Genomic DNA, 25,499 nt, shown 5'->3' on the forward strand with positions numbered 1-25,499 from the left:
TAAACTGCTGCCATATGAGCATATGCCCTGCATCGCTCACATGCTACAGAGAAGTATCACCGTGAGCCTCTCCGATAGTGGATTTACAAATGTACTGGCCAAGTGTCGCAAAATTGTGGGTCACTTTAGACACAGCGCAGCCAACAGCATGGAGCTTAAAGCACAGCAAGCAGCCCTGGGACAGCAGCAGGAGCCACTGATCCAAGACGTGCCAACGCGGTGGAATTCCACGCTGGAAATGATCAAGCGCCTGAACCGCAATCAAGCAGCAATTAAAGCAACCCTGGACCAACAACGCCACAAACTGGTTATGCTGACGCCACCAGAATGGGACAAACTGCAGAAACTGAGCAAGCTTCTAGAGCCCTGCAGGTAAGGAATTCACATATAATGTGCAAATTGAAAATTAAATTGAACTGATCAAACTGATCCTATTAAATGTTTAACTGATTTACCAGCATACCAACTGGTGTTCAAATATGTTATGAGTGTGTTTGTGTGTGTTATTTTACTGCAGGTATGTAACTGAGATTCTGGGTGGGGAGGCCTATATCTCCTGCTCAGTAGTACTGCCTGCTCTCCGCCACCTGCGTCAGGTGATGAAGGTCTCTGAAGAAGACCCTGCATATGTGGTGAGCTTTAAGACAATCTTCATGCAAGACCTTGCCTCCCGCCAAGAAAATACTAACAATGCATGGCTCAAGCTTGCAACGGCTCTGGATCCACGTTTTAAAGACTTGAAGAGTCTGCCTAAGTGTGAAAGGGAAGAGGTGTGGACCTCACTTGGAGGCATGCTTAATGAACATTCACCCAGAAGGTCTCTGCTGACTTCTCAAGATGGACCACCCACGAAGAAAATTCATCTTCTACAGATGGGCTCAGATTCAGAGTCAGATGAAGAGGTGCAACCTGACAAAGACATACACAGGTATAGGGCAGAGCCAAGCATAAGTATGGAGGACTGCCCTATGCAGTGGTGGGCTGCTCATTCAGGAGCACATGACAAGCTGGCACGGCTTGCCCGCAAATATCTAGCAACTCCTGCATCCACTGTTCCCTGCGAACGACTCTTTTCTGTCGCTGGTCATATTGTTCAGAAAAAACGGTCCGCTTTGCATTCAGAAAATGTTAACCAGTTAGTTTGCCTTAACAACTGGCTAAAAGATGAATAAATAATAGATAAATGACCTCATGTAATTGTTTAAAAGTCAAGTTGTTTGTTTTAAATGAAAAAAGTTCCATTCACCCATCCTGTATTTTCTAAAAAAAAAAAAAAGCAATGGCTAAGTTGCCAAAATTGTTGAGAATTAAATTCTTTGTTTGGATTTGTCATTAATAAATACTAAATGTAATACCCATCTTGTTTATCTTTCTGTTTTGAAAACAGCACACAGAAAATGTGTATTTTTCAATAATAATTAGGCTAGTGATTAATCGAAATTAATTCAGGAAACCTTGTGATTAATTAGATTAAAATTTTTAATCGCTTGACAGCCCTAATTTATATATATTTTTTGTAACTGTTTACATTTCCTTTCCTTTTAATATATCTATATATTTTTTATATATTTTTATTTTATTTTTATTTCACGGTAGCTGTTATGGAAGTCCCAAATCTCATTGTTTTTGTCACAGAATATAATGACAATAAAGGCTTTTTGACTTTGACTTTTGACTTTGACTTTTTATATTTAAAAAATATCTCTATTTTCTGCATCAAAACCATTACATTGAGATTAAACAGCTGCAGCAGAACATTCTGTTTTTATCATTTCAATTTATTTCCACTTGCAAACAAGCTTTTTGTAGATACATTAAATCTAATCAAGCAACCAGCCATTCAGGAATAATTAAGGTAAATGAATAAATGGATGAGGAATTATTTTTAAAGAGCGTGATGGAGTGATTTTAAATATTTATAGATTTCAATGTATGTCTTTTTTTATAAAGATCCTTTTGTCTCTCCCTGCTTTTTTTTTTCTTTTTACAAATACAAAGACCTATACCCAAATTTACTGTCCAAAGCTGTGTCACCGCTCTGGGCCAGTAATGATCCCATCGCTGTCAAGACTGTCACTCCACCAATCAATCAAAGTTGTCTTTGTTTGTGTGTTTCTGTCAATGTGTATGTTGATTAACAGACTCCATTCTGTTTTCTAAAATCCTCATGTCAGGCTGCGATACTGAGGGATAAGCACTTATGGAATGTCAAGTTGTTTTGTTAGTAATCGGTTTACTGACACCAGAGGGAAAAATAAGGCCGGGAAATAGGATTTTCAAGCCCCATAGCAAACAACTAAAACAAGCAAGTGAAAAAGAGATTATTGAAACCAACTTAATTAATGCGATGCATCAGTAGATAGTATCAGAACCAAGTTGGGCAAGGAAGACTTAAAATAAAGCATGGTTTAAGTTAAGCCAAACACTCACAAAGTTCTGTCAAGCTTAATATTCCTACATCAGCGGTTTACCATTTCTCAAAATGCTTATTGCACCCAGTTGTAATAATAATAATAATAATACCTTGAAGCTTTCAGCCACCAAAATAAAATTGGTTTCATTTCCCTCTGCCGTGTCGGGGTGCACATACTTAGCTGCTGGAGAATTTGGCTGACTTCAGCGTCTCCAGGGAAAGATAAAGACCAGGCTGTCGAGAAATGTCTCCTCTGACAACATGGCCTAAGGCTGACAATACAGCAATGATGAAGGAAGTCATTTTAAGGACAGGGTGAGGGCAGCTAATGCTTGCCAAGGAACTAATGATGCTGGCTTAACAATTTCTGCTCACTACGCAGATCACACCACCGTGCGACATAGAGAGCAATTCAAATTGGATTTTTATTATGGATTTTACCTCACCATAATAATTTATTTCAAACTCATCTGACTTGCCAACATACAATCTAGCAGAAATTACCAAGGCCAAGTGCTAGACAAAAATTAGTTAAGTCTTTTGATACAAGTACATACAAGGTAATAGCTAAATTCATCTTATTACACAGAATACCTTATGAATACAGGAAAAGTCCTAGATCTGTGAGGTGCTTTTATTTAATCTATAAGGTTACTTGGGCTGAAGCCATTCAACAAAGAAGTTTCAAAAAGAAAGTGGAAAAATTGTTCATTAAAACTATAAAAGTATTGATCAGTGGCAAGCTGGTAATTTTAAGTAAATTAATCTCCAAATCTTAAACTTAGTAATAGACATATATTAAAAACGAATTAGAAAGAGGATGTATTTACAAATAGAAAAGAATAATAAAACGCAAGAACAAACATAAACAGATATTTTGGTATATTCAAAACAAATAGTAAGCTGCCTAAAAACAAATACAGTTTACTTAACCAACGTATTTCTAATAGGTGGCAAAAAAAAAGAAACCCAACTATTATCAGTTTTTGATAACTTTATTCAAAATTGAACTTTTAAAACTTTTTAAAATATTTTCCAGCCAAAGACATTCTAAGCAGGGCCGTAACTACCATTGAGGACACAGAGGTCATGTCCTCGATATAAAAAAAAAAAAATAATATTTCGCATAAATTGTGATACATAAACTAAAACATTACATTAATACATTGAAACTTACTGTAAGGCTAGATCTACCATAAAACTGCTAGGCGTCATTGTCAACACACACTGTCGCTATAGTAACTACCACACACAGGCTACAGACGCCGTTAGTGAGTCGGTCCATCGCGGCAGTCTGGAAGAGGAGCACATCAAGCTACAAATGCAGGTGGAGAGCAGTTTAAGATGTTGATGAGGGTGAGAAATTACGGAGCCCCTCTGATGACATGGTCAAAAAAAAATTTTTATTGTGGCCACGAAGTAGTATTTCGTGCGCACGAAATACTACTTCGTGGCCACGCAATAAGTTATTAATAATATTAATATAATTCCTGAACAACTGGCTAAGCAAATCGAGCGTGCCTTAGACCTTAGAGAAGGCGCGCTCGTTTGCTTATACAGTTTTCAAGGAATGATATTAATATTATTAATAAGTATTTCGTGCGCACGTTAAACTTATTGAGTGGCCACGAAGTAGTATTTCGTGCACACGTTATACTTATTGCATGGCCACGAAGTAGTATTTCGTGCGCACGAAATACTACTTCGTGGCCACAATTAAACATTTTTTTTGACCATGTCATCTAGGGCTGCAACAACGAATCGATAAAATCGATAAAAATCGACTTTTAAAAGCGTTGGCAACGAATTTAATCATCGATTAGTTGTGTCGCGCGATTAATGCGTCATCCGCCGCCGCCGTCATCCCGGGGAAGAAAAAAAAATATGGCGGAGCGAGTCAGCGCCGCAGTTGCAGTGTTGACAACTCAGCGACTTTTCAGACCCCTCCAGCGACTATTTTTTTAAAAAGCGACTAGCGACAAATCTGGCGACTTTTTACGATGTCACTGGCGGCTTTTGGAGACTCTTACGTGAAAGCATGTATCGTTCCTACCCTTGTCCTCCAGCGGCAGCTGCTGCCGTGGGGCGCCTCCCCCACCCCAACGCCTTTCTCCCTCTCCCACAAGAATCCCTCTCAGCGCTGCAGTCCGAGCCGCAGGATTTTAGTGAGGAGTTTACCCTCAGCGTCCAGACTGCAAATGAAGCTCGCATGCCCCGGGATTGACGGCGCAAATTGATCACAATAATTAAAATAGCCTGCGCTTTGTAAAGTGAAAAAAGTCGTAACATGCAACTTTTGTAAAAACAAATAAACATGGCACGGAAGCACCACTGTTATGACGCAGCACCTGAAAAGAAAACATGTTGGAGCCTTCAATGGCAGTGAAGAGAGCTGATCAGCAGGATGAGTAACCATGTTTGTTTCATTTTAAAGTGGGGAAACGTAAGTTAGTTTCTCAGGTAGCTCATCTGATGCTTTCCTTACCGTGTTAGTAGGTTACAGACAGTGATAAGGTTGGCTACTTATTTTACTTTTAATTTCATTTGAATTAGCTTAAGCAGCGTTTATATTTTCTTTATAAATAAATTAACTTCAAATTATGAGGGCAAGGCTTTTAAAGTTTAAATCTTCTGGCAAAGATAAAGTAAAGAAGATCCTGCAATTTATGGAAGTAAAGCAGAACAAAATCCAGCAAGATCAGTAATATGTCAATTAATTATCTGCCACATTCCCATGTAAATATCTGTCTTTGGAGGATGTGTTTTTTAGCACCCCTAGTTCTCTCATTTTTATTCCAAATACAATTTATAATTTGAATCACAGGGCTATTTTGTATCTCTATGGTTCAGTATTTTCTTAAGTAGCAACTTTAACTGCTATACTTTCCTGTCTTAAAAGGCAGAACTCTTCTAGTCTAAAAAAAACTCATTTGTTGAAATGGGGGGACCTATTGTTTGAACCCCTTAGGGGCTTTAAAAAACAAAAATGCCTGTCTCTTTTTGCGCTTTATGAAACAAAGTACCCTATATTTTGTGGATGTACAGCTACATTTCTCATGTAAGTTTGCGTAGTTTTAAAACAAACATTTATTTTTCATATAGCACCAGTACAGTAAATGAGAAACCTGTACTTGTGTGCTTGTTTGTTCTGTCTAAAATTTTTATTTTGGAATAAAGAGGTTAATATAAAAAAAATATTTTGTGTCCGATTCATCGATTAATCGAAAAAATAATCGGCCGATTCATCGATTTTCAAAATAATCGTTAGTTGCAGCCCTAATGTCATCAGAGGGGCTCCGTAAGAAATAAATGCAATTCCATTTGGAAATATGTGCCGCTCAGACAGCAAGGGAACATCAAAAAGTTTATTGAACTCCATCAGTACAGGTCATCTGTCAATTTCCAAGAGTTGAATCAAAATGAAAAGTTTTATTCAGCGTTAATTTCTCTGTGTTGGATGCTGAACTGTTTTTATATTTCTGCCGAATGCTGAAGTTCAACAGCAAGAAGGCACAGAGCAGATCACGCGGCACAGGATGCCACACTCAGAAACAACATCAAACATCCGGTTAATTTTCAAAATAATAAATCATTTTCTATGGTAACTTGCACTTGCTTCAAGAGTCACCAAAATGGTCCATCAAAAAGCCTCAGAGTAATCCAGTCTTATCAACAACTGTTGTAATGTTGAAGAATCCTATATTTATTTATTTTATTTCTTTGCTTAAATGTGCATATTTTATCTTGTTTATTTAATATCTATACTTCAACTTATTTATAGCTATTTTTACCTCTTTATTGTCAACTACAATTTACATTGCAATCGAAATTCATACTTTGACATTGGGTTGCTCTGGAACCAACAAAACTAATTTTATTTTATGTCAACATGTGTTGAAATGACAAATAAACTCCTAGAAAAATTATGTTAAAATGGCATGTTGTTTTCTTTCTATCCTTTTTTTTGTATTTGACTGCATTGATTATCTTCATTAAAAGGAAAACTAGATAGGAAGAAAAAGGCTGGGGAAGAAACACCTCCTCTTTGGGCCACGCAGCAGGAGGAGCAGAGAGATAGAGGGAGAGTACTAACCGTATTATTAAATGAAGCTACTGTGCTGGACCTATATGTGTGTTAAAAGTCAAATATGTAATCCATGAAACTGAAGTATTGCGTAAGATCATAATAGAAATATGAAAAAATATAAGAGTGAACAGTTTAGGCACTATTATCAGCATAATAATGGTATAGGACTTGGGTGTCTATTTTAAATACTGAAATAGGAAGCAACTTATTTCAATAATACTAGAACGTCTTTACACTTAGATAAAAGCTTCAAAAGAAAGATGACATAAAAATCAGGTTTACAAATTTATAATGCCTGAAATCTCTGGCAGGGAAAGAAGAACAAAGAAATGTACCGACTAGCCTATTTAAAAGTCATAAAGATTTTGCTTTTGCTCCTTAAGACTCCAAACAAAGCGAGATTTAAATAATGGGATTAAGAACATTTTCTGATGAGGATGCAGCTAAAACCACCTAGAAGTGACTGACTCTTGACCTCAGTACTCTTTGGGCCCTGCATACAGCCCTGATTCTAAGGTAAACTTGCCTTGATTGGCCTATCAGTTATAGTCTGTCTACAGGGAGACAGCAAGTTTTTCCTGACTGATAGACTAACTGGGTAATATCGACCCAACTATCCCCACAGTGCTTCCTTTCTTGCCTGTGCACTTATTTGTGTGTGAATGTGTTTGTGCGTTTTCAAATGCTTTCTATTGACAGCACCACAACAGAAGCTCTATCAGAGTTAACTAAATGATTGTAAAAAAAAATACATGCATCATCGATACCAAAAACTGTCACAATGTATTATGGGTGCATCTCAGTAAATAGGATTATGATCAAAATCAAAATGTTTTTTTCAGTTATTCAATAATTTAATGATAATGACTCACATTAAAATAAAAATATTAAATACGATAAATTAAAAATATTTTTGATTCAGAACTGTCATATTGCGCCCACACACACACACACACAAACACACACACACACAAAAAAAGAAGATGGTTGGTGAAAAGATGGTAGAAAGTTAATGGGTAAGAACATTTAGACAATGTGAAGATCACAAAGCAAAGCTTACTTTGGAGAAGAATTAAAATATCTCCACTAAAGTTGAAGTGGAGTCTCTCCAGCTCCACACAAATATTCAGATATCTACTGCCCAAGCCGGTTTCGATAAAAAAAAAATCCTTGCTGCTTAAGGTCTAGTGAAGATTTTTAATCTGATTCCTTTACACAATCAATAAATAACTGAGCAGCACCAGCTCTGGTCTAAAACTGAACCTTTGCAGAATTTAAAGAGGAAAATGAGATAAACCAGCTCTAACAAAATGAAGATGTGATGAAAACACCTGATCATCCTTAACACCACAAAAGAACCACAGGCTGATCACCTCTTTGATGCTGTAGTTTACTGAAACGAAGACCGACCAGTTAATCAGGTGGTCTGTCATCTATATTTTTATTGGTCATTGTACAATATGAACAGTTGCATTGAGCAAATCCTGGTCTTATGTTGCTAAGCTTGGATTGGTCATTAAAATAGCTTGAGTTACTGATTTTTTGTGCTTCTTACAGTTTTATGTATATCGTTTTCTAGATTTTCTATTTAGCCAGATTTTTCTTACTTGCCCCACAACGGGCATGTCCAAAATGCTCCTCTGGACATAGTTTGTCTTAAAACCTACAGTACAGCAATCACAAAGCCACATCCATACACAAACAGAAAGCAATCCCTTTTATTACAAAAATACAGCATGGTTTTAGAGGATTGCCTGTTTGTTTGTGTATTTTTTTACATTTAGAGATGAGGAACAAAAGGGTTCACTGTAAGACAGTTGTGCTGTACCTTGCCCCGTGATATGGAGCATTGTACTCTTTAGATATGTGCTGCTCCTCATACAGATGAGTTACTCTCCTTCTAATGGTTAGTAGTTGAGCTAATGGACAGAAAATCATCCTCTAATGCAGATCAGATGTAGCGAATGACAAAGTAGGAAAAGCAGCTCAAGATGAATGACAGTGGGATCTGTCACCATTTGACAAACTTCCTGTCAATCATTCTAGAGGATCAAAATGTAAGTTGATAAATGTTTCTGACAAGATCCCAGCATTAAATTGCCAACTCTAACACCTTAATATAATCTTAAGGCAAAGATTTTCTCAGGACATTCTTTTTGCCCGTACCTTCCAAAACCTCCCTTGGCTTTCTTCTCCATCTTCTCAACTACCTGTCTTCTCGCCTGCATACATTCCAGTTGAACGTGTGTACAGAACAGGGGTCCTGAATAACAAGAGGTTGTGGCAGCGCAAGAAGGGCAGATTTTAATTAACGATTGTCTGGCCTTCCGTAGATTCTATCAAAGATTAAATCTCGTTAGGATTGATTTTGGCTTCCCACCCGATTAAGCTACGGCTGCACTGTGGTTTGACATAGCTGGAGAGGGAAGACAGGATGAGGGTCAGGGCATGAGAGAATAGATGAGGAAACAGCAAAGAACTGACACATATAAAAAAGGCAAAATGAACAGCAAGCGAGTTTGTTAAATAGCATTACATTTAATCATGTCAAAGGAAGAGTGAAAAGTTTTATTGAGAGTGAAAAAATAAGGGTCACTGGGAGGCAATTATGAATACTTATAGCGCTGTCTGATAATAATAAAATAATCTAAATAAGTCACATTTTTAAGAGTCAGAAAGATCTCAGCTCTGAGGCATTCAGCTGATACTTAACAACAAGAGAGATCACAGAGAGTTGCTCATTAGCAGGATGTGATGGGCAAGAAAAACTCTTATAACAAGACATAAAGAGTGGGTCAGGGAGCGTTATTAAGACTTAGCACAAAAATGCAAATGTATCTATATCTGCATCACATCTTTTTGGTGTTGCTCTTTTCCTTTGCTACATTAGAAGCTGGGGAAAAAAGACATGTCAACATTATTATAAGTCTTTTGTTTTCAGGGTCATCTTGAATTTTTTTAGGGTTTTATATATTTTGGTTTGGTTAATAAAAAATATTTGTGAAATAAAACCTGCCCCAACCCCTATTCTGTAGGTTAGTTTGGATGATCAACAATCAAAACATTGGGTTAAGTTAATCAGAAGGTAGAAATGTTTTTTCAGGTTTAGTTGAGTGAATCTTCCTCTGTGCCAACAGACTGTTTGCATAGTGTAGAATTCATTTGTTGTTTTCAAAAGCAATGGTTATGCAACCTGGTATCATATGACTAAAACAATGAGAAAAGAAAACATTGAACGTCTAAATTAATTGTTTTGGCCGTACAGTGTGATAGCTATTGATGTCAGAATTTGACACATTTGGTTATTATCAATGAAATTGAGGAAATTGATATTTATCAGCCCTTCTATATAAACCCTTATGAAGTATTTTTGATATAAACATTACATTTTTGAAGTAATGCATCTTTAATTGCACATGACACTAAAGTGAACAGGAAATTAAAAAAAACAAAGGTGGTGTAATATTTTTCTTTGACTGGCTTATTGCCCCTTTGAATTTTGATGCCTATGTCGAAACACTTTTTGACATGTACCATCTTTGCATCTAAAGTTTTAACAAAAAAAAATGTATTTTGTTATTGACAATCAAAGAGTCATATTAAGGTTTTAGATTTCTGCATGGAGTTTGCATGTTCTCCCTGAGCATACGTGGGTTCTCTCCAGGTACTCCTGTTTCCTCCCACAGTCCAAAAAACATTACTGTTAGGTTAATTGGCTTCTCTACAGTCCCCTTAGGTGTGAGTGTGTATGAATGGTTGTTTGTCCTGTTTGTCTCTGTGTTGCCCTGCGAGGGATTGACGACCTGTCCAGGGTGTAACCCGCCTTCCGCCCATTGACTGCTGGAGATAGGCACCAGCACCCCTCGCGACCCCACTCGGGATAAGCGTGCTAGAAAATGGATGGATGGATTTTACATAAAACCATCAAACAAGTAAATTTTTGCAAAATATTTTATTCTGCAAGCTGAGATGAAATGTCAGTGATGTAACCGGAATGACTCCTCTCCCTTTCGACGTTGTAAAGGAAGTATTTCCCATTCAACTTCCTGTTGCCTGTGGCCCTTGGATGCGAAAGGCCTAGACTAAGCGCTTCTAAGCTGAAAGCTATGCTGATTAGCCACCAAATCCCTCCAGAAAGGTCTGTGCTTGCTGTCAGACTACCTTTTCTATGATTCAGAAGGAGCTGATCGTAGTTGCTGTCTTTTCCTACAATTCAAACTGAGTTGAATGCAATGTTTCCTGAAACACTGCATCATAAGTCTCATGCGTCTCTTACTGTATGTCTGAAACACTGGTCATAGCGATCTGCATCAGCAGTGCTGTCTGTCTACCTACCATCTCCCAGATCAGCTTCTGATTGAATGAAGTGGCGCGTCTAGCAGCAAAAGTAAATTTTTCCAACTCCAGCTGCTGCTTTCACAGCACATTAAGCTTGTCACATGCTCGGAAGTTCATGATGCGCTGCTCCACCTGCTCAGAAGCGCTGCTCCTGCTGTTCAAAACAAAGCAGGAACTTTCGCTGCGTTTTGATGCATGTCAACCATTGACTTTGTAAACTAGCTGCTTCTGCTGCTCCATAATCCAGCTCTAGTTGACCTAAATCTTGCTGCAGAAGAACGCAGCGTTGGTCTGAAGACACCGCTAGAGTGAACTGGCTATCATCATTATTTCCCAGCTACATCATGCCAGACACGTTGTAAGGTTTAACACGTGTCACGTTTAAACAGCTAGATCTAGGAGTCAAACCTTTTATGTCAGAGACTAAGGACCCTGGTCAGTAAGCAAATTACAGTTATAATAATTCCGCTGATAATAATGAATTAGTTTTATCCTGGATTTGAATAACCTATTAATTAACTATAACCTCCAGTTCTAGTTATTTAATACAAGTATAATTTTCAGGTGAACTTGCAAAACATATGCATATCATTGTAAGTCAATGACCTTGCCATGGTTATAGTTTTAAGAGAATGGATGTTTACTTGTTCACTTTGTCCATCAACAAGGCATATTTGCTGTGACAGGTAAAAAAAATCATATAAAGTAATTTAAGCATCTCCCATACTGTGGTCTTTTATGTGAAATAAGTTATCCCCTCCTATGCTGAAACAACATCTCAATAACCAATGCTTTATGCATGTCTTGGCAAATGAGATACAACAAAATCAACTGTTTCAATGTTATTGTGAGAAGTTCTTATGATTCTTTGTGCAGCAGAAAGTGCCTAGTTCTGTAATAAAAGTCTTCACTGTTGCATCAGCACATTCTACCGACCAAACCTTATCCTACAAAGATAAATTAATGAAAATTTCAGTTTTTTTCTGTACATTGGCCAAAATATACTGCCGTTTCAAGTTATGGCAAACCTTAGACACGTTAAATTCCTGAATTAAAAGCCCTTGCTCACATTGTTCTGCTGTCACACACTGAAACTGTCTGTATCAGGGTAGTCAAAGTTTGTCTCTTAAAGCTACAGTGTGTAATAATTACAGGCATATAAAGTCAGAAATTTAATATATTATACATAACTATGTTATTTATCATCACCTATGAGCTCAGCCTTTTAACCATAATATTTGCGTTGCCTTAGAATTCGTTATTTATAATTACATAGGAGCGGGTCTCGCAGCCATGGAGGCAGACATCTTTGCGCTACGGCAGCGCAGAGGCAACAAACTAGCGATTGCGAGATCTCCCATGACGCTCGAAAATAACTACGGCAAGTTGAGAGAGATGAACTGAGACGGTACTAAACAGTAGATGGCAGTATTATGCCTGAGAAGCGTTTAGTCTGCCTGAAACCAAAGAAGAAGAAGAAGCAGGTATACTGCGCCTCGGTAACAAGAAAGGTAAACAAGGCGGCAGGCGTGAGTGACTTTGCAAACTGTTTGGCACTGTGTGGCCAAACATCAGACGAATGGAGGATCATGCCTACTCTGTATCACAACGAAAAGCGGCGGACACCGAACCCCCGTCATCTAAGAAACGGAAACACGACGAGAATAAACGCAAGAGTGACAAGAAACGACAAAAAACACGGATCAACATTGGCACGGCATTTACACGATGGAAGTCACTGATGGAGGAAAAAGGTTTTCAAAGTGACGCTCAAGTTGCCAGTTTTCTCTTGGACAGGTAATTAATCCTACACACACAATTGTCTAATATCACTGCAGTTTTTGGAGTACAGGATGCTCAGACCTGTCTAAAACAATAACATGCTGCGTGATGATGCTGTTACTCTCCAGTATACTTATTCAGCAACGTCCCTGACGTTTCACAGGTAATGATTCAGTAATTTTCTGTAAAATAATTTTCTGGATATATACCTCGGTTACTTCTCTCCAGCTCCTTTGGAGATCTTCAAGCCTTTCCTCCTCTGCTCTCACCCCGCTGGCTCCCCTCTCTCGCCTGGCCCCAGCTGCACGCTCACCCCGGCCTCTCTGCCCTCTTCCTTTCCCTCTTCCTTGCCTTGTAACCCCCGTGCCACAAACAAGACTTGGACTCTGTAAACGGGGAATATATATTCTTCCAGCGAACACAATCTCGCTGTTAAACTAATGACTACAATTACTTCGTCTGTTTATATCACCATGCAAAGCAGCTCACCAAAATGTCACAACGACGTAGAAAAAATAACGGGTATATTTATTATCTTAAGTCTACATGAAATCTATACCCTAAACAGACTAATGAAATACTATCTGTAAAATTATCTATGTAAACAAACCTCATCACTTGAGAAGATAGGTGATGCGGACGTCGTGGAAGACATTTTGTCCTGTAATGCTCGCCGTACTGTTGGGAGGGAGAAGCGGTGGGGGGGAGACGTTCATGTTGCTGCAGTCTGCAGTCTGACCGCTAGATGTCGCTGAAAATTACACACTGTAGCTTTAAGCTAGAGAGTGAAAAATGCTTTATAATACTCAACTGTCTACAAAGGATTATAACACTGTTGTTCAAAATGAAATTAAGAGAAAGTGACAGTAAAGGACTAGTCAGGCTTACATATGTGCTTAAAAATAATACTAACTGGGTGCATCATAGTGTCAATTCCACATTTGCTATGACCTCTGAAAATTGCAAGTCCACATTTGCAATACCTTTCATTTTTTTTTAAAGATAAAAAAAATTTAAATGTACATACAATGCGTGGGTACTTTAAATGTACATTTTTTTTTTACTTCAATTAAATCTTTTTTACATTCCAAGTTTTTTTTAGACTGTCATCCAGAAAAATGAAAAGAAAAAAAATTACAACTTAATTAGTTTCAAATAAGACCCCAGTCTGTATCTAAATGTTCTGAAGCTCAAAAGGGTGCATCAGAGTATTTGTTAGCAGATGCACTTACATACTAAACATAATGTATACATGTTTTGATGGATTTAAACCATTGTAATGCTAAATGTACGATATGGTTTTGACATTTGATTCATCTCAATTGGAAAAATGTCGAAAATATGAATCACATCACCACAAACTTAGTCCAGAAATCAGTTTTTATTTGCAATTAGTGCTGCAACTAATTATTATTTTACAAATCTGTCTATCATTTTTGCGATTAATCGATTAATATTCAGATAGCAAAAGCTTCCTGAAGGAAGACTTTTTGCAAAATTAAACCAGGTGAAACTAAATATTTCCACTTGAGAAACTCTCGACAGAGCATATTGACAGACAAAAAATATTTTTATCTTAAATGCAAAATGCTTACATTGACGGGTCGCTCCGTCAACTAAAGGTAAGTTTTAGAGTCTCTAAACTCCATATAACAATTAATCAATTACTAAATTAGTGGAAAATGATCCCTATAATCAATTATTCAAGAATATTTCTGATTAATTGTTTCAGCCCTATTTGCCAGTTTTAATTGTTTAGTTTATTTGGACTTGGCAAGATGAGGAAAAACAGTTATATTATGATTGGAAATCTCCTTTTGCTGTTTAATGGTGTCAAAAGCTTAAGATTTTCAAGGTGCTTAATTGTTTATGCCTGTGAATTGATAGAAACACCTGATTGCAAAAATTTGGATAGATGAGAGAATATATAATATATAGTAATTTGGCTAGTGTAATATAGTGTATAGTCTGTAACAAACCATATTGTATATATAGAAGGGATGATTAGGATCAAAGAGAGGAAGTTGAAATAAGGTTTAAATAAAGATGACAATATAAGTAACAAATATCATCTTAAACTTCTGCTTTGCATCACAACACGAGCTTGTGTGTTTGTGTAGGAGCAGTTTTACTTTGAATTAAAATATCCCTCCAAAGATCTTTGAGCTATACCTTTTTGCAGACTGGAAAAAATGTTTTATAAATACAAGATAGTCACTGTGTGTTCAAATACTGGAAGGAAATCTCATTTTTGTCATCAGCCATGCTTAAAATGAGCTAATTTAGTTACCTGTTGAGCAGCTGATACATATTTCATAGAAATAAATAAATAAAAATAATGAATTTTCCCATCTTAGAAGATTCTCCCAGATGTAACAGAAAATGTAAGGACATAAACTTCGATGAACAATTTGTTCACAACAGGTACATAAATAAAAAAAGATTAAAAATGCAATATGTGGTTTCCATATGTTTGACCAGATCAATGAACTTTAGGTACATGTATTCTTATTTATAAAAAAAATTATAACAACAGGGACTAACAGGGACTTATTAAAAACTAAGAAAAACTCAGAAGAGATGGATCTGAGACAAAACTGAAAAAAGCAGAAATACGGAAAATAAGTGTTAAATATTTTTAAATGAACTGCTGTCTTCTTGACTAATCTATCAAGTGATGTACAGTTTTAGAATGGAAACAAAATAAGATACATGGCAGAATGGCTACCAATTAATGCTGATAGCCTTTGGGTAATATTCTGCACTCAGAATCAGGATTGTGATGAAAGCTGAGAAATAGGATGTGTTCTTTCTGTAGTGTGTCTACAAGTGATATTAGCCCAGATTGTGGCTTGTGAGGTGAAGGAGGAGGTTACTGCACTTTTCTAATTACCTCTCATCCCTCAACCAGTGCACTTAAAGACAATAGGGAATGCTACGCTAACACACTATCTTACAGATGCCAAGACACTGCAGGGCGCGTTTCATTACGGTTAGGCAACCTGCGAGGGAGTTATTTCTAGAGGGGCTACATTTTCACTCAAATTGGAATAGGAGACCACCCACACTGCCTTTAGGCAACGCAGGTCAGCTTTACTTGGAGCACACACACACATATGCTCACCACACTCACTCGCACTCACAAGTCATTGGTAAGTAAGAGGGATGACTCACCTGTAGCAATCCCCACCCCACCCCCCATCCCACACACACTCACACACCGACAGAGCCACCTCCATGTTCACAAACAGTGTGCTAACACTGTGCTGCAACACTCTTTATCTTACCTGGGAAAATACAAGATGGCATCCATCATATGTCAGTAAAATAATTTATGATCATTAAAACATTACATTTTTGTTAGTCATTGTTTTCTGTTTTTATTACTCTAGATTGCAGCTTTTGTTTTACAGCAGATCACATAAATGGACTAAAGATTTCAGCTTATAACAGAACAACATAGCAGAACGACAATTTAGAGTCTTGCAAATAATAATAAATGTTTCTAAACCAACTGTTGAAACATTTGAAGGTGCTGTGTGATACTTTGAAGGTCTATTATTTCATAGTCTAAATTACCCTTGCAGAGTATGAATATTTGCCTTTAGAATGTACATATTTTCGTTTTTGAAATTGTGTAGAGATTTACCAACAAACCTTTTGCTGAAAGACAGCGCTTTTGTTTTGATTTACTGTTTGAGCAACTAAGGTTTTATTTCTAAGGACTGTAAAAGAAAATATCTGTTGTATGTTTTCTGATGGTGGCAGTTTTCAATCCAACAGAAAATAAAACATTTACAAGATTATCCCAGTTTATGAACCAAAGAATGTGCCTCAAATCTTTTTCTCCTATTTTTCATTTCAAAAAATGCTTGCAGCTGGTTAATTCATTTCTGAGCAGAAAATTATTGAAATAACTTATTTCTGAGGGTTTTATATTATGTGAAAAATATTAGATTTTTCTTTGAACCGTTACTTTGTCTAACTCTGTTATAGGGCAGATTAATCCTAATATCTCCGTAAAGGCACTAAACCTTGAAGAGTTATTAAAATCTACCTGTTGTATTTACAAAAATATCTTCAAATGCAAAAAAAACAAAAAAAAAACTTCAAATTCTGTTGCAGTGTCTTTTGTGTACCACCCCAAGATTTCTACCGTCTGGCCTTTTAAAATTATCAGGAGGCACTCCTGGACAAAACATGCTGTTCTCGAAACAGATGACTGATTTATGAGACAAATGCTTCTAATATTTTGTTAGAGTACTCTCTGTAATTGTTGTCTGAAAGATCAAGGGAAAGCCTGCCACCTAAATATATTTAGTTTCATTTAATGTCATTTAATAATGAATACAAAAAGGCGACAGCTCCCTCAGTTGTTCATAATTGTCTTGATAAGCGTTGTCAGTACAGATGTTTGCATCTCTCTCCGTTTAGCAAATTGGTTTTGTGTTGAAGTCTCTCTAAATCTTGAATCTTACCCCACCCCATTTATTTATTAACTTAATGTTTTTTTCTTTTTTTCTGCCTTTCTGCCACCGCATGTACTTTTCCTTTTTCTCATGTACAGTTTGAATTCTCTTGTCACTGAAATTTGTTATACAGTACAAATAAAATGATCTTGCCTCTCCTGCCAAATAATTGTGTGGTTAGGTCAGATTTGATGCGATACCACCTGTCAATTATTCCTGGAGGCTTGTCGCTAATTGACCAATTAGTGGTTTCGATTTGTCCCAAAGTGAAACAGCCCTCCCCTGCAGGAATTTCCTCTGACAACATTCACAGAATTTTGCAGTAGGAAAGCATGGCTTACATAGGAATTTGTTTTAAAAAAACAAACAAAAAAAAACAACAACTAATAAAAAGCTTATTGTCATCAAAGAAGCTAGACCAGTTGTCACTCTTCTGCTTATGGTGCTATTTTTATGTGTGCTGATCCTCACAGGACACGCAGTACTTTCCGAATTTTTGTCTGTGGTTGATGTACACTTGTGGTACTCTTTGCTTGAGTCTTTGTGTGTAGCTGGGACGATAACCTGTTAGCAGCAATAACTATGCAGCAGCTGGACCAGTTGCTCAGCAGGATTCTTTTTCAGCAAAGAAGATGAGAACATCACACAATACTTACTTTTTGGTTCTAAGAGAGGAGGGGCAGCAACAAGCAACTCACTTATACTTGGAGTTTTATTCACCATAACAAGAGACAAACAATATGGCCGTCAATTTACACAAGTCTTCCACTTACTGGCCTGTGAAAATAAAAGCACAGTTCAGGCCACTTGTGCTGAAACAGGCTTTTAGTTAGGAATATTTCATAGGGTGTACACCTTGGTGTATTACATCTTAGGCTAAGCACGGCATAGGATGGTCCGGGAGTATCCTCCGCCGGAAAATTCTGAAATTTAGACTCTCTGCAACTCCCGCATTTTTGAGGTGGAGGGCAGGTAACATTTATTACGGAAGACCTGAGATAATTCTTAGGTATAAGTTGTAGCTGTTGTTTAAAACATGTAAATTGCTCCCCATTAGCATACATCTCGCAATGTCAAAAAGTGTATGCCACTTTTGCTCGGCTTTTTATTGTGCCGAATATGGTGCTGATGTTTCATGTCTGATGCCATTCTTAGGTGACATGATCAGATCATATACATTTCACCTTGCCAAAGGGTGCTGTGTCTGCAATACATGTTTTTGTTGCCTGCACAGTGTTACTCTTGTATTTTAGGAAATACATGAAACTGCACTGGTGAAGTCATCAGTAAGTGACAGCACATATCTGTAGCCCTCTCTAGACTCTGAATTCAGCTCTGTATAAACCAACTCTAACCCAGTATTAGCTCTTTTGTATGGCTCCCTGTAGGGCAAATTTACCTTTAACACACACTTCACATTGATTTGCTTGTTTATCATTTCTACCCATTATATCAGAAAAATGCCCCATTAAAATCCTCCAGTAATGTGCTTCACTTTAAACTATTGACTTTTGTCAGAGCTTTCTTATCGCTGGCTTGCATTTCTAGTAGGTGGAGTATCTTGCAGTTGGTGTCATGTCAATAACAAGCTTGTAAAAACAGCCGCTATAGAGACACTTTGTAGTACCCTACACTGATAATCTAAAAATGCCACTCATAAAAATATTTCCCACATCTTAATCTGCACCTCATCTTCATGATCTCAACTTATCACATAATAACATATCATCTAAATAACCATGCAAACCATTGGGGATAAGCATGCTGGAGTCTTGATAGTGTCTTCCAAAGATGAATCAGCCATGCTATTCACATCTTTAAAAAAGTCATTAACTCTGCAAGAGCTAAATTGCTCCAGCACAGTGAGCAACTTAGTGCTGCTCTTTCTTGCACATTGGTTAACTTTTGCAAAAGCAATATCACTTTATGTGAACACTTACACAAGGTTGACCGACTACAAAGCACCCTGGAATAAGAAGAGGTGGGAGTATTCTTCTAAGTAGCTCAGGTTTAAAACATAATGGCTGTAATCTCTTTAAATATGCTGACAACTGTTACCCTGTGAAATAAACTGTCAAACCTAAAGTGGTAGTTTTGTGATTTGAAGGAGATTGCAGATTGCATTATAGTTTACTGCAGCTGATTTTTTCTTTGTTCAACTGTCAAAAAGATTAATCAGCGTGGGGGGGGGGGGGGGGGGGGGGGGGGGGGGGGGGGGGGTAAAACTTTCTTTTAAATCAGATGGGGACCACCAGGAAATGTTTGGGAACAACTGCAATAGTTGCATAACAACCTTTTTAGGCTTACAGTCTCTTTACATATGACATATGTGTGACATGGGAGTGAGTTTCATTTCCACTTTTTCCCAGACTGGAGTGATTACACAACATACAAGTATAATTGCTTTTGTTGTGGATTAGTTTAAATCCACACAAGGTCAAAATGATGCATCTGTGTACATATAAATATATGCATATGACCAACCCACAAACCCACCGAGAGACAGACAGACTATGGATACCGACTCAGAAATGGGACCACTATCGGCCACCACCTGTACATGGATGACATCAAGCAGTATGCTAAGAGTGTGCGAGACATTAAGTCGCTGATCCCCACTACCAGAATCTACAGCAGGGACACTGGAATGTCATCTGGGCTGGAGAAATGCAGCCGGATGGTGACAGAGGGGATCACACTCCCAGAAGGGAGAATAGCAGATGTAGAAGAGAGCTACAAGTACAGTGAAATACCACATGCAAATGGCAACCAAGGGTCCACAAGAAAAACAGCAGCAGCCAAATACCTGCAACAAGTCCTAAAAATCCTAAAATGTCAGCTTAAATGAATCAACGGCTATGTCTTGCCAGTAATAGAAACCCTGCTGGGGTATTAACATGGCCAAAGTTGGACATTCAGGCCACTGATGTTAATACACGAAAGCTACTCACTGTGCACCTTGAATTCCACCTCAAAACCAGTATACAAAGACTGTACATTAAGTACAAGGAAGGAAGCAGAGATGTAGAGGGTATCAGAGTTACAATAAAGATGAAACATCCCAGTCCCAATAATATCTCAGGAAATTCCTACAAAAGGCCAGAGATGGCTGAACTGAAGGACTTGCCTTCATCCCTTGACTGCATCCCAATGCTATTCATGAGACATAGTTTAGATCGAGACCATATTTCCAATGCTTCATGGACAACTTTTGATGCTTGTTTGTCCATTGCTTGTTTCAGGTCAGGACAGGGGACGGTGTGAACAACTTTACAAGACCTTACAAAGAGCTACAGCAGCTTCTTTGTTGGTTTGAACCACATGGGCCAGGATTTGTTCCAATCACCCTTTTTTTTGCTTACCGAGATCATTTCATTTTACAGCACTTGATTACTGTAATGACTGATCATAGCAAATTCCACAAGAACTGCTGTTTTGGAGGGATTTGATCCAACTGTGTAGTGGTCACAATTAATAAATTTTAAAGCTCTTTCAGAACCTTATATTTGCCTTATAAGAGATCACACTTGTTTAATTTGCTGCCTTATGTATATCACTCCCTAAAAGACATCTTTAAGAAAGATGTAGCCAGTTTTCTTAATTCCAAAGATGGTATCCCAAAAAGCGTATAGTTGAGCCTGTAGTTTTTCATCTTTAGGGTTAGAAAATACTTTTTCTGAGTTGTACACCCCTCTTCATACAAGCAGTTTAGATTGTATGTTGTAAAATTATTCCACTGCAGTAAAACTAGTTTTAAACCTGATACAAAAGAAAAATAAACAATGAACACCTATGTTGGAAAAATCCTTTATACAGAGAATCTGCACAATTATTCACAACTACTTGCCTTGACAAGCTACTACCAGGGGAGGAGGTAAGTTTAATTGGTTATAGGCCAGCTTTCTCTCATTTCTTATAACATAGAGGACATCAAACAAAGTTTTAATTCAGAAATCTGACATTTGAGCAAGAAAGAGAGTGCGTATGAGCACCACACTGGAAAAATCTAAGTCTAAATTAGTTTTTTTTTGTTTTTGTTTTTCTTAAAATAAGTGCACTTGTTCTTTAATTGAGGAGGTAAATGAGAATCTTTGTCAATGGAACAATACAATTTACATTTAGAATAAGAAATAATTATTGCATTGGTCTATTTCAAGTGCATACTATCTAATTATCTTTTTTCAACAGTAGAAAATCTCATTCCTTTAGCAAATCATCTTATATACCTACTCAAATTAAGGATAAATACTCTTAATTTAAGAAATGTTGACTTGTTTCTAGATCGTTTTAGTAGTGCATTAGGGTTTAATTGAACATCAGCTAAGATCAGATGTTTTGAGATACAACATGAAATCATGCACTGTTTTTCTGTTTGATAAATTCAATGATGACCGAGAGGAAATTCTCAAGGACTTTTCTCTTAGAGGAAACTCACAAATAAAGCAGCAGAGTGTGCTCAGAGTTGCGGTTTTTTTTTTTTTAGGTTTAGTCCATTTTCAACGAAGAGCGCTTTTCACAGTGATGCAAATAAAATGTGGTCTCCCTTAACTGAGCCAAGCCAACAGAAATCACTTTTAAAATCAAATTGTTCAACAAAAATCATCACTTATCAACATTTCACACAATCCCATGCAACTGAGAAATAAGATTCAATATTGAGTTTCTTATAAAAAAAGCTAAATATAGTTTTTGAGCTTTTTTCTTTCTTTCTTTCTTTTCGGTTTATTTGAGGGAAGAAATACTGAGAGGGTAAGAAAACAAAAACATTAAGAGGGGATGTTGTCATCACGGAAGCGACTATTTTAAGTCTGATAAAAAAAAAAAATAAACAAATAAAAAGAATTTGCCTAAAACTCAAAACTGATAAATGATTGTAGAACGGGTTTTGAAAATAAAAAAAGAAAATAAATAAAAATTAAGTTCTTGGGGGAAAAAAAAAAAGAAAGAAAAAACTAAGTCCAGCCTATCAGGTATTTAGCTTTATTGAATCTTTTCCCGGACATCAAAATGCCAAAATTAAAGGTGGGGTTCACTCACCCGTAAGCTGATCATAGGATCCATCCAGCTCCCTGGAGTCCGACAAGCTTTGGCCGCGGCTTTTCGGCTTCATATTCCCAGTACGCGCCGGTATGTGGAACTGTGATAAGCAGTTGGCAGATTAGTGCTTCTTATCTTAAGAAAAAATATATAACTTTCTGAATTTCTCGCTTTTAAAAAGATGGCTTTGAAAACACTACCGTTAACAAGTCATATTTGAAGTGCCATACAGATAAAGCAAGCTGAGCTGCGTGAAGCTGACACCCCACCCACGTCAAAAAACTCTGCAAATAGACTGAATGGTTAGTGCAACGTTAGTGCAGATTTGTGCAGAAAAAAATATTGTTTGTGCTACTTTTGTTTAAGAGATATTAAAGATTATTTTTTAGGTCATCCAGAGGTCACCATCCCCCCATTAAACTCCAATTTGAACCAAAGTGGTCTCATTTTTTAGTGCTTCGTTTGTGCTGATTTGTGCAGTTAAAACGGTCATTTGTGCTATTTTAGTTTTTAAGATATAATCATTTTAATTTTTGGCTGATAACGTCACCATCCCCCCATCAAGCTCCGATTTGATCCAAAGTGGTCTCATTTTTTAGTGCTTCGTTTGTGCTGATTTGTGCCGTTAAAACCAACATTTGTGCTGCTTTACTTTTTAAGATATAATAATTTTAATTTTTTGGCTGATGACGTCACCATCCCCCCATCAAGCTCCGATTTGATCCAAAGTGGTCTCATTTTTTAGTGCTTCGTTTGTGCTGATTTGTGCAGTTAAAACCGTCATTTGTGCTATTTTAGTTTTTAAGATATAATCATTTTAATTTTTGGCTGATAACGTCACCATCCCCCCCATCAAGCTCCGATTTGATCCAAAGTGGTCTCATTTTTTAGTGCTTCGTTTGTGCTGATTTGTGCCGTTAAAATCAAACATTTGTGCTGCTTTACTTTTTAAGATATAATAATTTTAATTTTTTGGCTGATGACATCACCATCCCCCCATCAAGCTCCAATTTGATCCAAAGTGGTCTCATTTTTTAGTACTTCGTTTGTGCTGATTTGTGCAGTTAAAACGGTCATTTGTGCTGCTTGCATGTCCGATTCAAATTATATTCTCTATACTTGCAGGTGATGATCACAACCGACTACATTTATTACACATCTACAACTAATTTCACCTGCTGCTGTTTTTGTTTCAGGCCGCTTTTTATCCTGTAAATTCTTGTCAGTAATTTAGTCTGGGACAAAAGTAAATTACTAAAGCTGCAGCTACAAAATAAAGCTGCAGCTACAAAATAACACAGTTAAACAGAGGTTATATAAGGAAATTTTACAACACACAAGGCATAATAAACTTACATGTAATCAGTTACACACTTGAAACATCCACTGACATGCATAGGTGACTCAGACCACTTTGGATCAAATCGGAGCTTGATGGGGGGATGGTGACGTCATCAACCAAAAAATTAAAATGATTATATCTTAAAAAGTAAAGCAGCACAAATGTTTGTTTTAACTGCACAAGTCAGCACAAACGAAGCACTAAAAAATGAGACCACTTTGGATCAAATCGGAGCTTGATGGGGGGATGGTGACGTCATCAGCCAAAAAATTAAAATGATTATATCTTAAAAAGTAAAGCAGTACAAATGTTGGTTTTAACTGCACAAATCAGCACAAACGAAGCACTAAAAAATGAGACCACTTTGGATCAAATCGGAGCTTGATGGGGGGGATGGTGACGTCATCAGCCAAAAAATTAAAATGATTATATCTTAAAAAGTAAAGCCGTACAAATGTTGGTTTTAACTGCACAAATCAGCACAAACGAAGCACTAAAAAATGAGACCACTTTGGATCAAATCGGAGCTTGATGGGGGGATGGTGATGTCATCAGCCAAAAATTAAAATGATTATATCTTAAAAACTAAAACAGCACAGATGACCATTTTAACTGCACAAATAAGCACAAACGAAGCACTAAAAAAGGAGACCACTTTGGATCAAATCAGAGCTTGATGGGGGGATGGTGACGTCATCAGCCAAAAAATTAAAATGATTATATCTTAAAAAGTAAAGCAGTACAAATGTTGGTTTTAACTGCACAAATCAGCACAAACGAAGCACTAAAAAATGAGACCACTTTGGATCAAATCGGAGCTTGATGGGGGGATGGTGACGTCATCAGCCAAAAAATTAAAATGATTATATCTTAAAAAGTAAAGCAGTACAAATGTTGGTTTTAACTGCACAAATCAGCACAAACGAAGCACTAAAAAATGAGACCACTTTGGATCAAATCAGAGCTTGATGGGGGGATGGTGACGTCATCAGCCAAAAAATTAAAATGATTATATCTTAAAAAGTAAAGCAGTACAAATGTTGGTTTTAACTGCACAAATCAGCACAAACGAAGCACTAAAAAATGAGACCACTTTGGATCAAATCGGAGCTTGATTGGGGGATGGTGATGTCATCAGCCAAAAATTAAAATGATTATATCTTAAAAACTAAAACAGCACAAATGACCATTTTAACTGCACAAATAAGCACAAACGAAGCACTAAAAAAGGAGACCACTTTGGTTCAAATTGGAGTTTAATGGGGGGATGGTGACCTCTGGATGACCTAAAAAATCATCTTTAATATCTCTTAAACAAAAGTAGCACAAACAATATTTTTTTCTGCACAAATCTGCACTAACGTTGCACTAACCATTCAGTCTATTTGCAGAGTTTTTTGACGTGGGTGGGGTGTCAGCTTCACGCAGCTAGCAAGCTGTGTTCAGTTATTTCTCGTGGCTGTTGCTCCGTGCGCTCTCTGCTTCCAGCAGCGGAGTGAGGCGCGCGCCTTAGGAGCTGCGCTCAATCACCCTGACGCGCGCGCGCGTGCACGGGCAGAGAGACATAGAGAGAGAGGGAGACAGAGACACAGAGAGAGAGAGTAGGCGAGCTGTGAATGCAGATAGATATGGTCCGACTTCAGATCTTGGAAGATCTCAATGGCCTAATTATGAATGGTGTTATTTTTAATCTCGTTTTCTCTTCGATACGCTGATATATTTTGTTCCAGACATGCATATCTATCTTCCTCATTATAATGGTGTTTGTGCTCCTCTTTACCTTCAGTATCCAGAACATCTCTCCTCCTAATGTTCCTCATTGAGTCAGAGATATGTATGTTTATAAAGACATCAGCAACAAGCAGTACACTGCTGCTGCCAGGCACAGGTTCTGTCTATTTCTGATCTATAAATACTCACATGCTCTGGGAAGCTTTGTCTCGATCCTTCTTCCTGTCATTTCATCTCATTTTCTGTATTTGCCCTACTATTATAGCAGGTCATGGTCTGTGTTATAATCTTACTTTCAAA

General features: G+C 37.3%; 1 protein-coding gene across 4 annotated transcripts in view; it reads right to left on the reverse strand.

Moving 5' to 3' along the window:
* Positions 1-24,996, reverse strand: part of LOC119790752 (Kv channel-interacting protein 2) — a 142,624-nt gene extending 117,628 nt beyond the window's left edge. For 2 of the 4 annotated variants that reach the window (XM_038296459.1, XM_038296464.1), the window contains exons 1-3: positions 24,908-24,996; positions 22,327-22,371; positions 22,127-22,226 (exon numbers count right to left, since the gene is read on the reverse strand). In XM_038296459.1, coding sequence (XP_038152387.1) covers positions 22,127-22,199 — 73 coding nt within the window. In that variant the 5' untranslated portion in view covers positions 22,200-22,226; positions 22,327-22,371; positions 24,908-24,996. The remainder of the gene's footprint in view (positions 1-22,126; positions 22,227-22,326; positions 22,372-24,907) is intronic. The other 2 variants (XM_038296465.1, XM_038296460.1) reach the window with 2 other exon arrangements.
* Between the last annotated feature and the right edge of the window lie 503 nt (positions 24,997-25,499).

The sequence above is a fragment of the Cyprinodon tularosa genome, unplaced genomic scaffold (assembly GCF_016077235.1).
Source record: "Cyprinodon tularosa strain WSP-4 unplaced genomic scaffold, ASM1607723v1 ctg37, whole genome shotgun sequence".
Classification (NCBI taxonomy): Eukaryota; Metazoa; Chordata; class Actinopteri; order Cyprinodontiformes; family Cyprinodontidae; genus Cyprinodon; species Cyprinodon tularosa.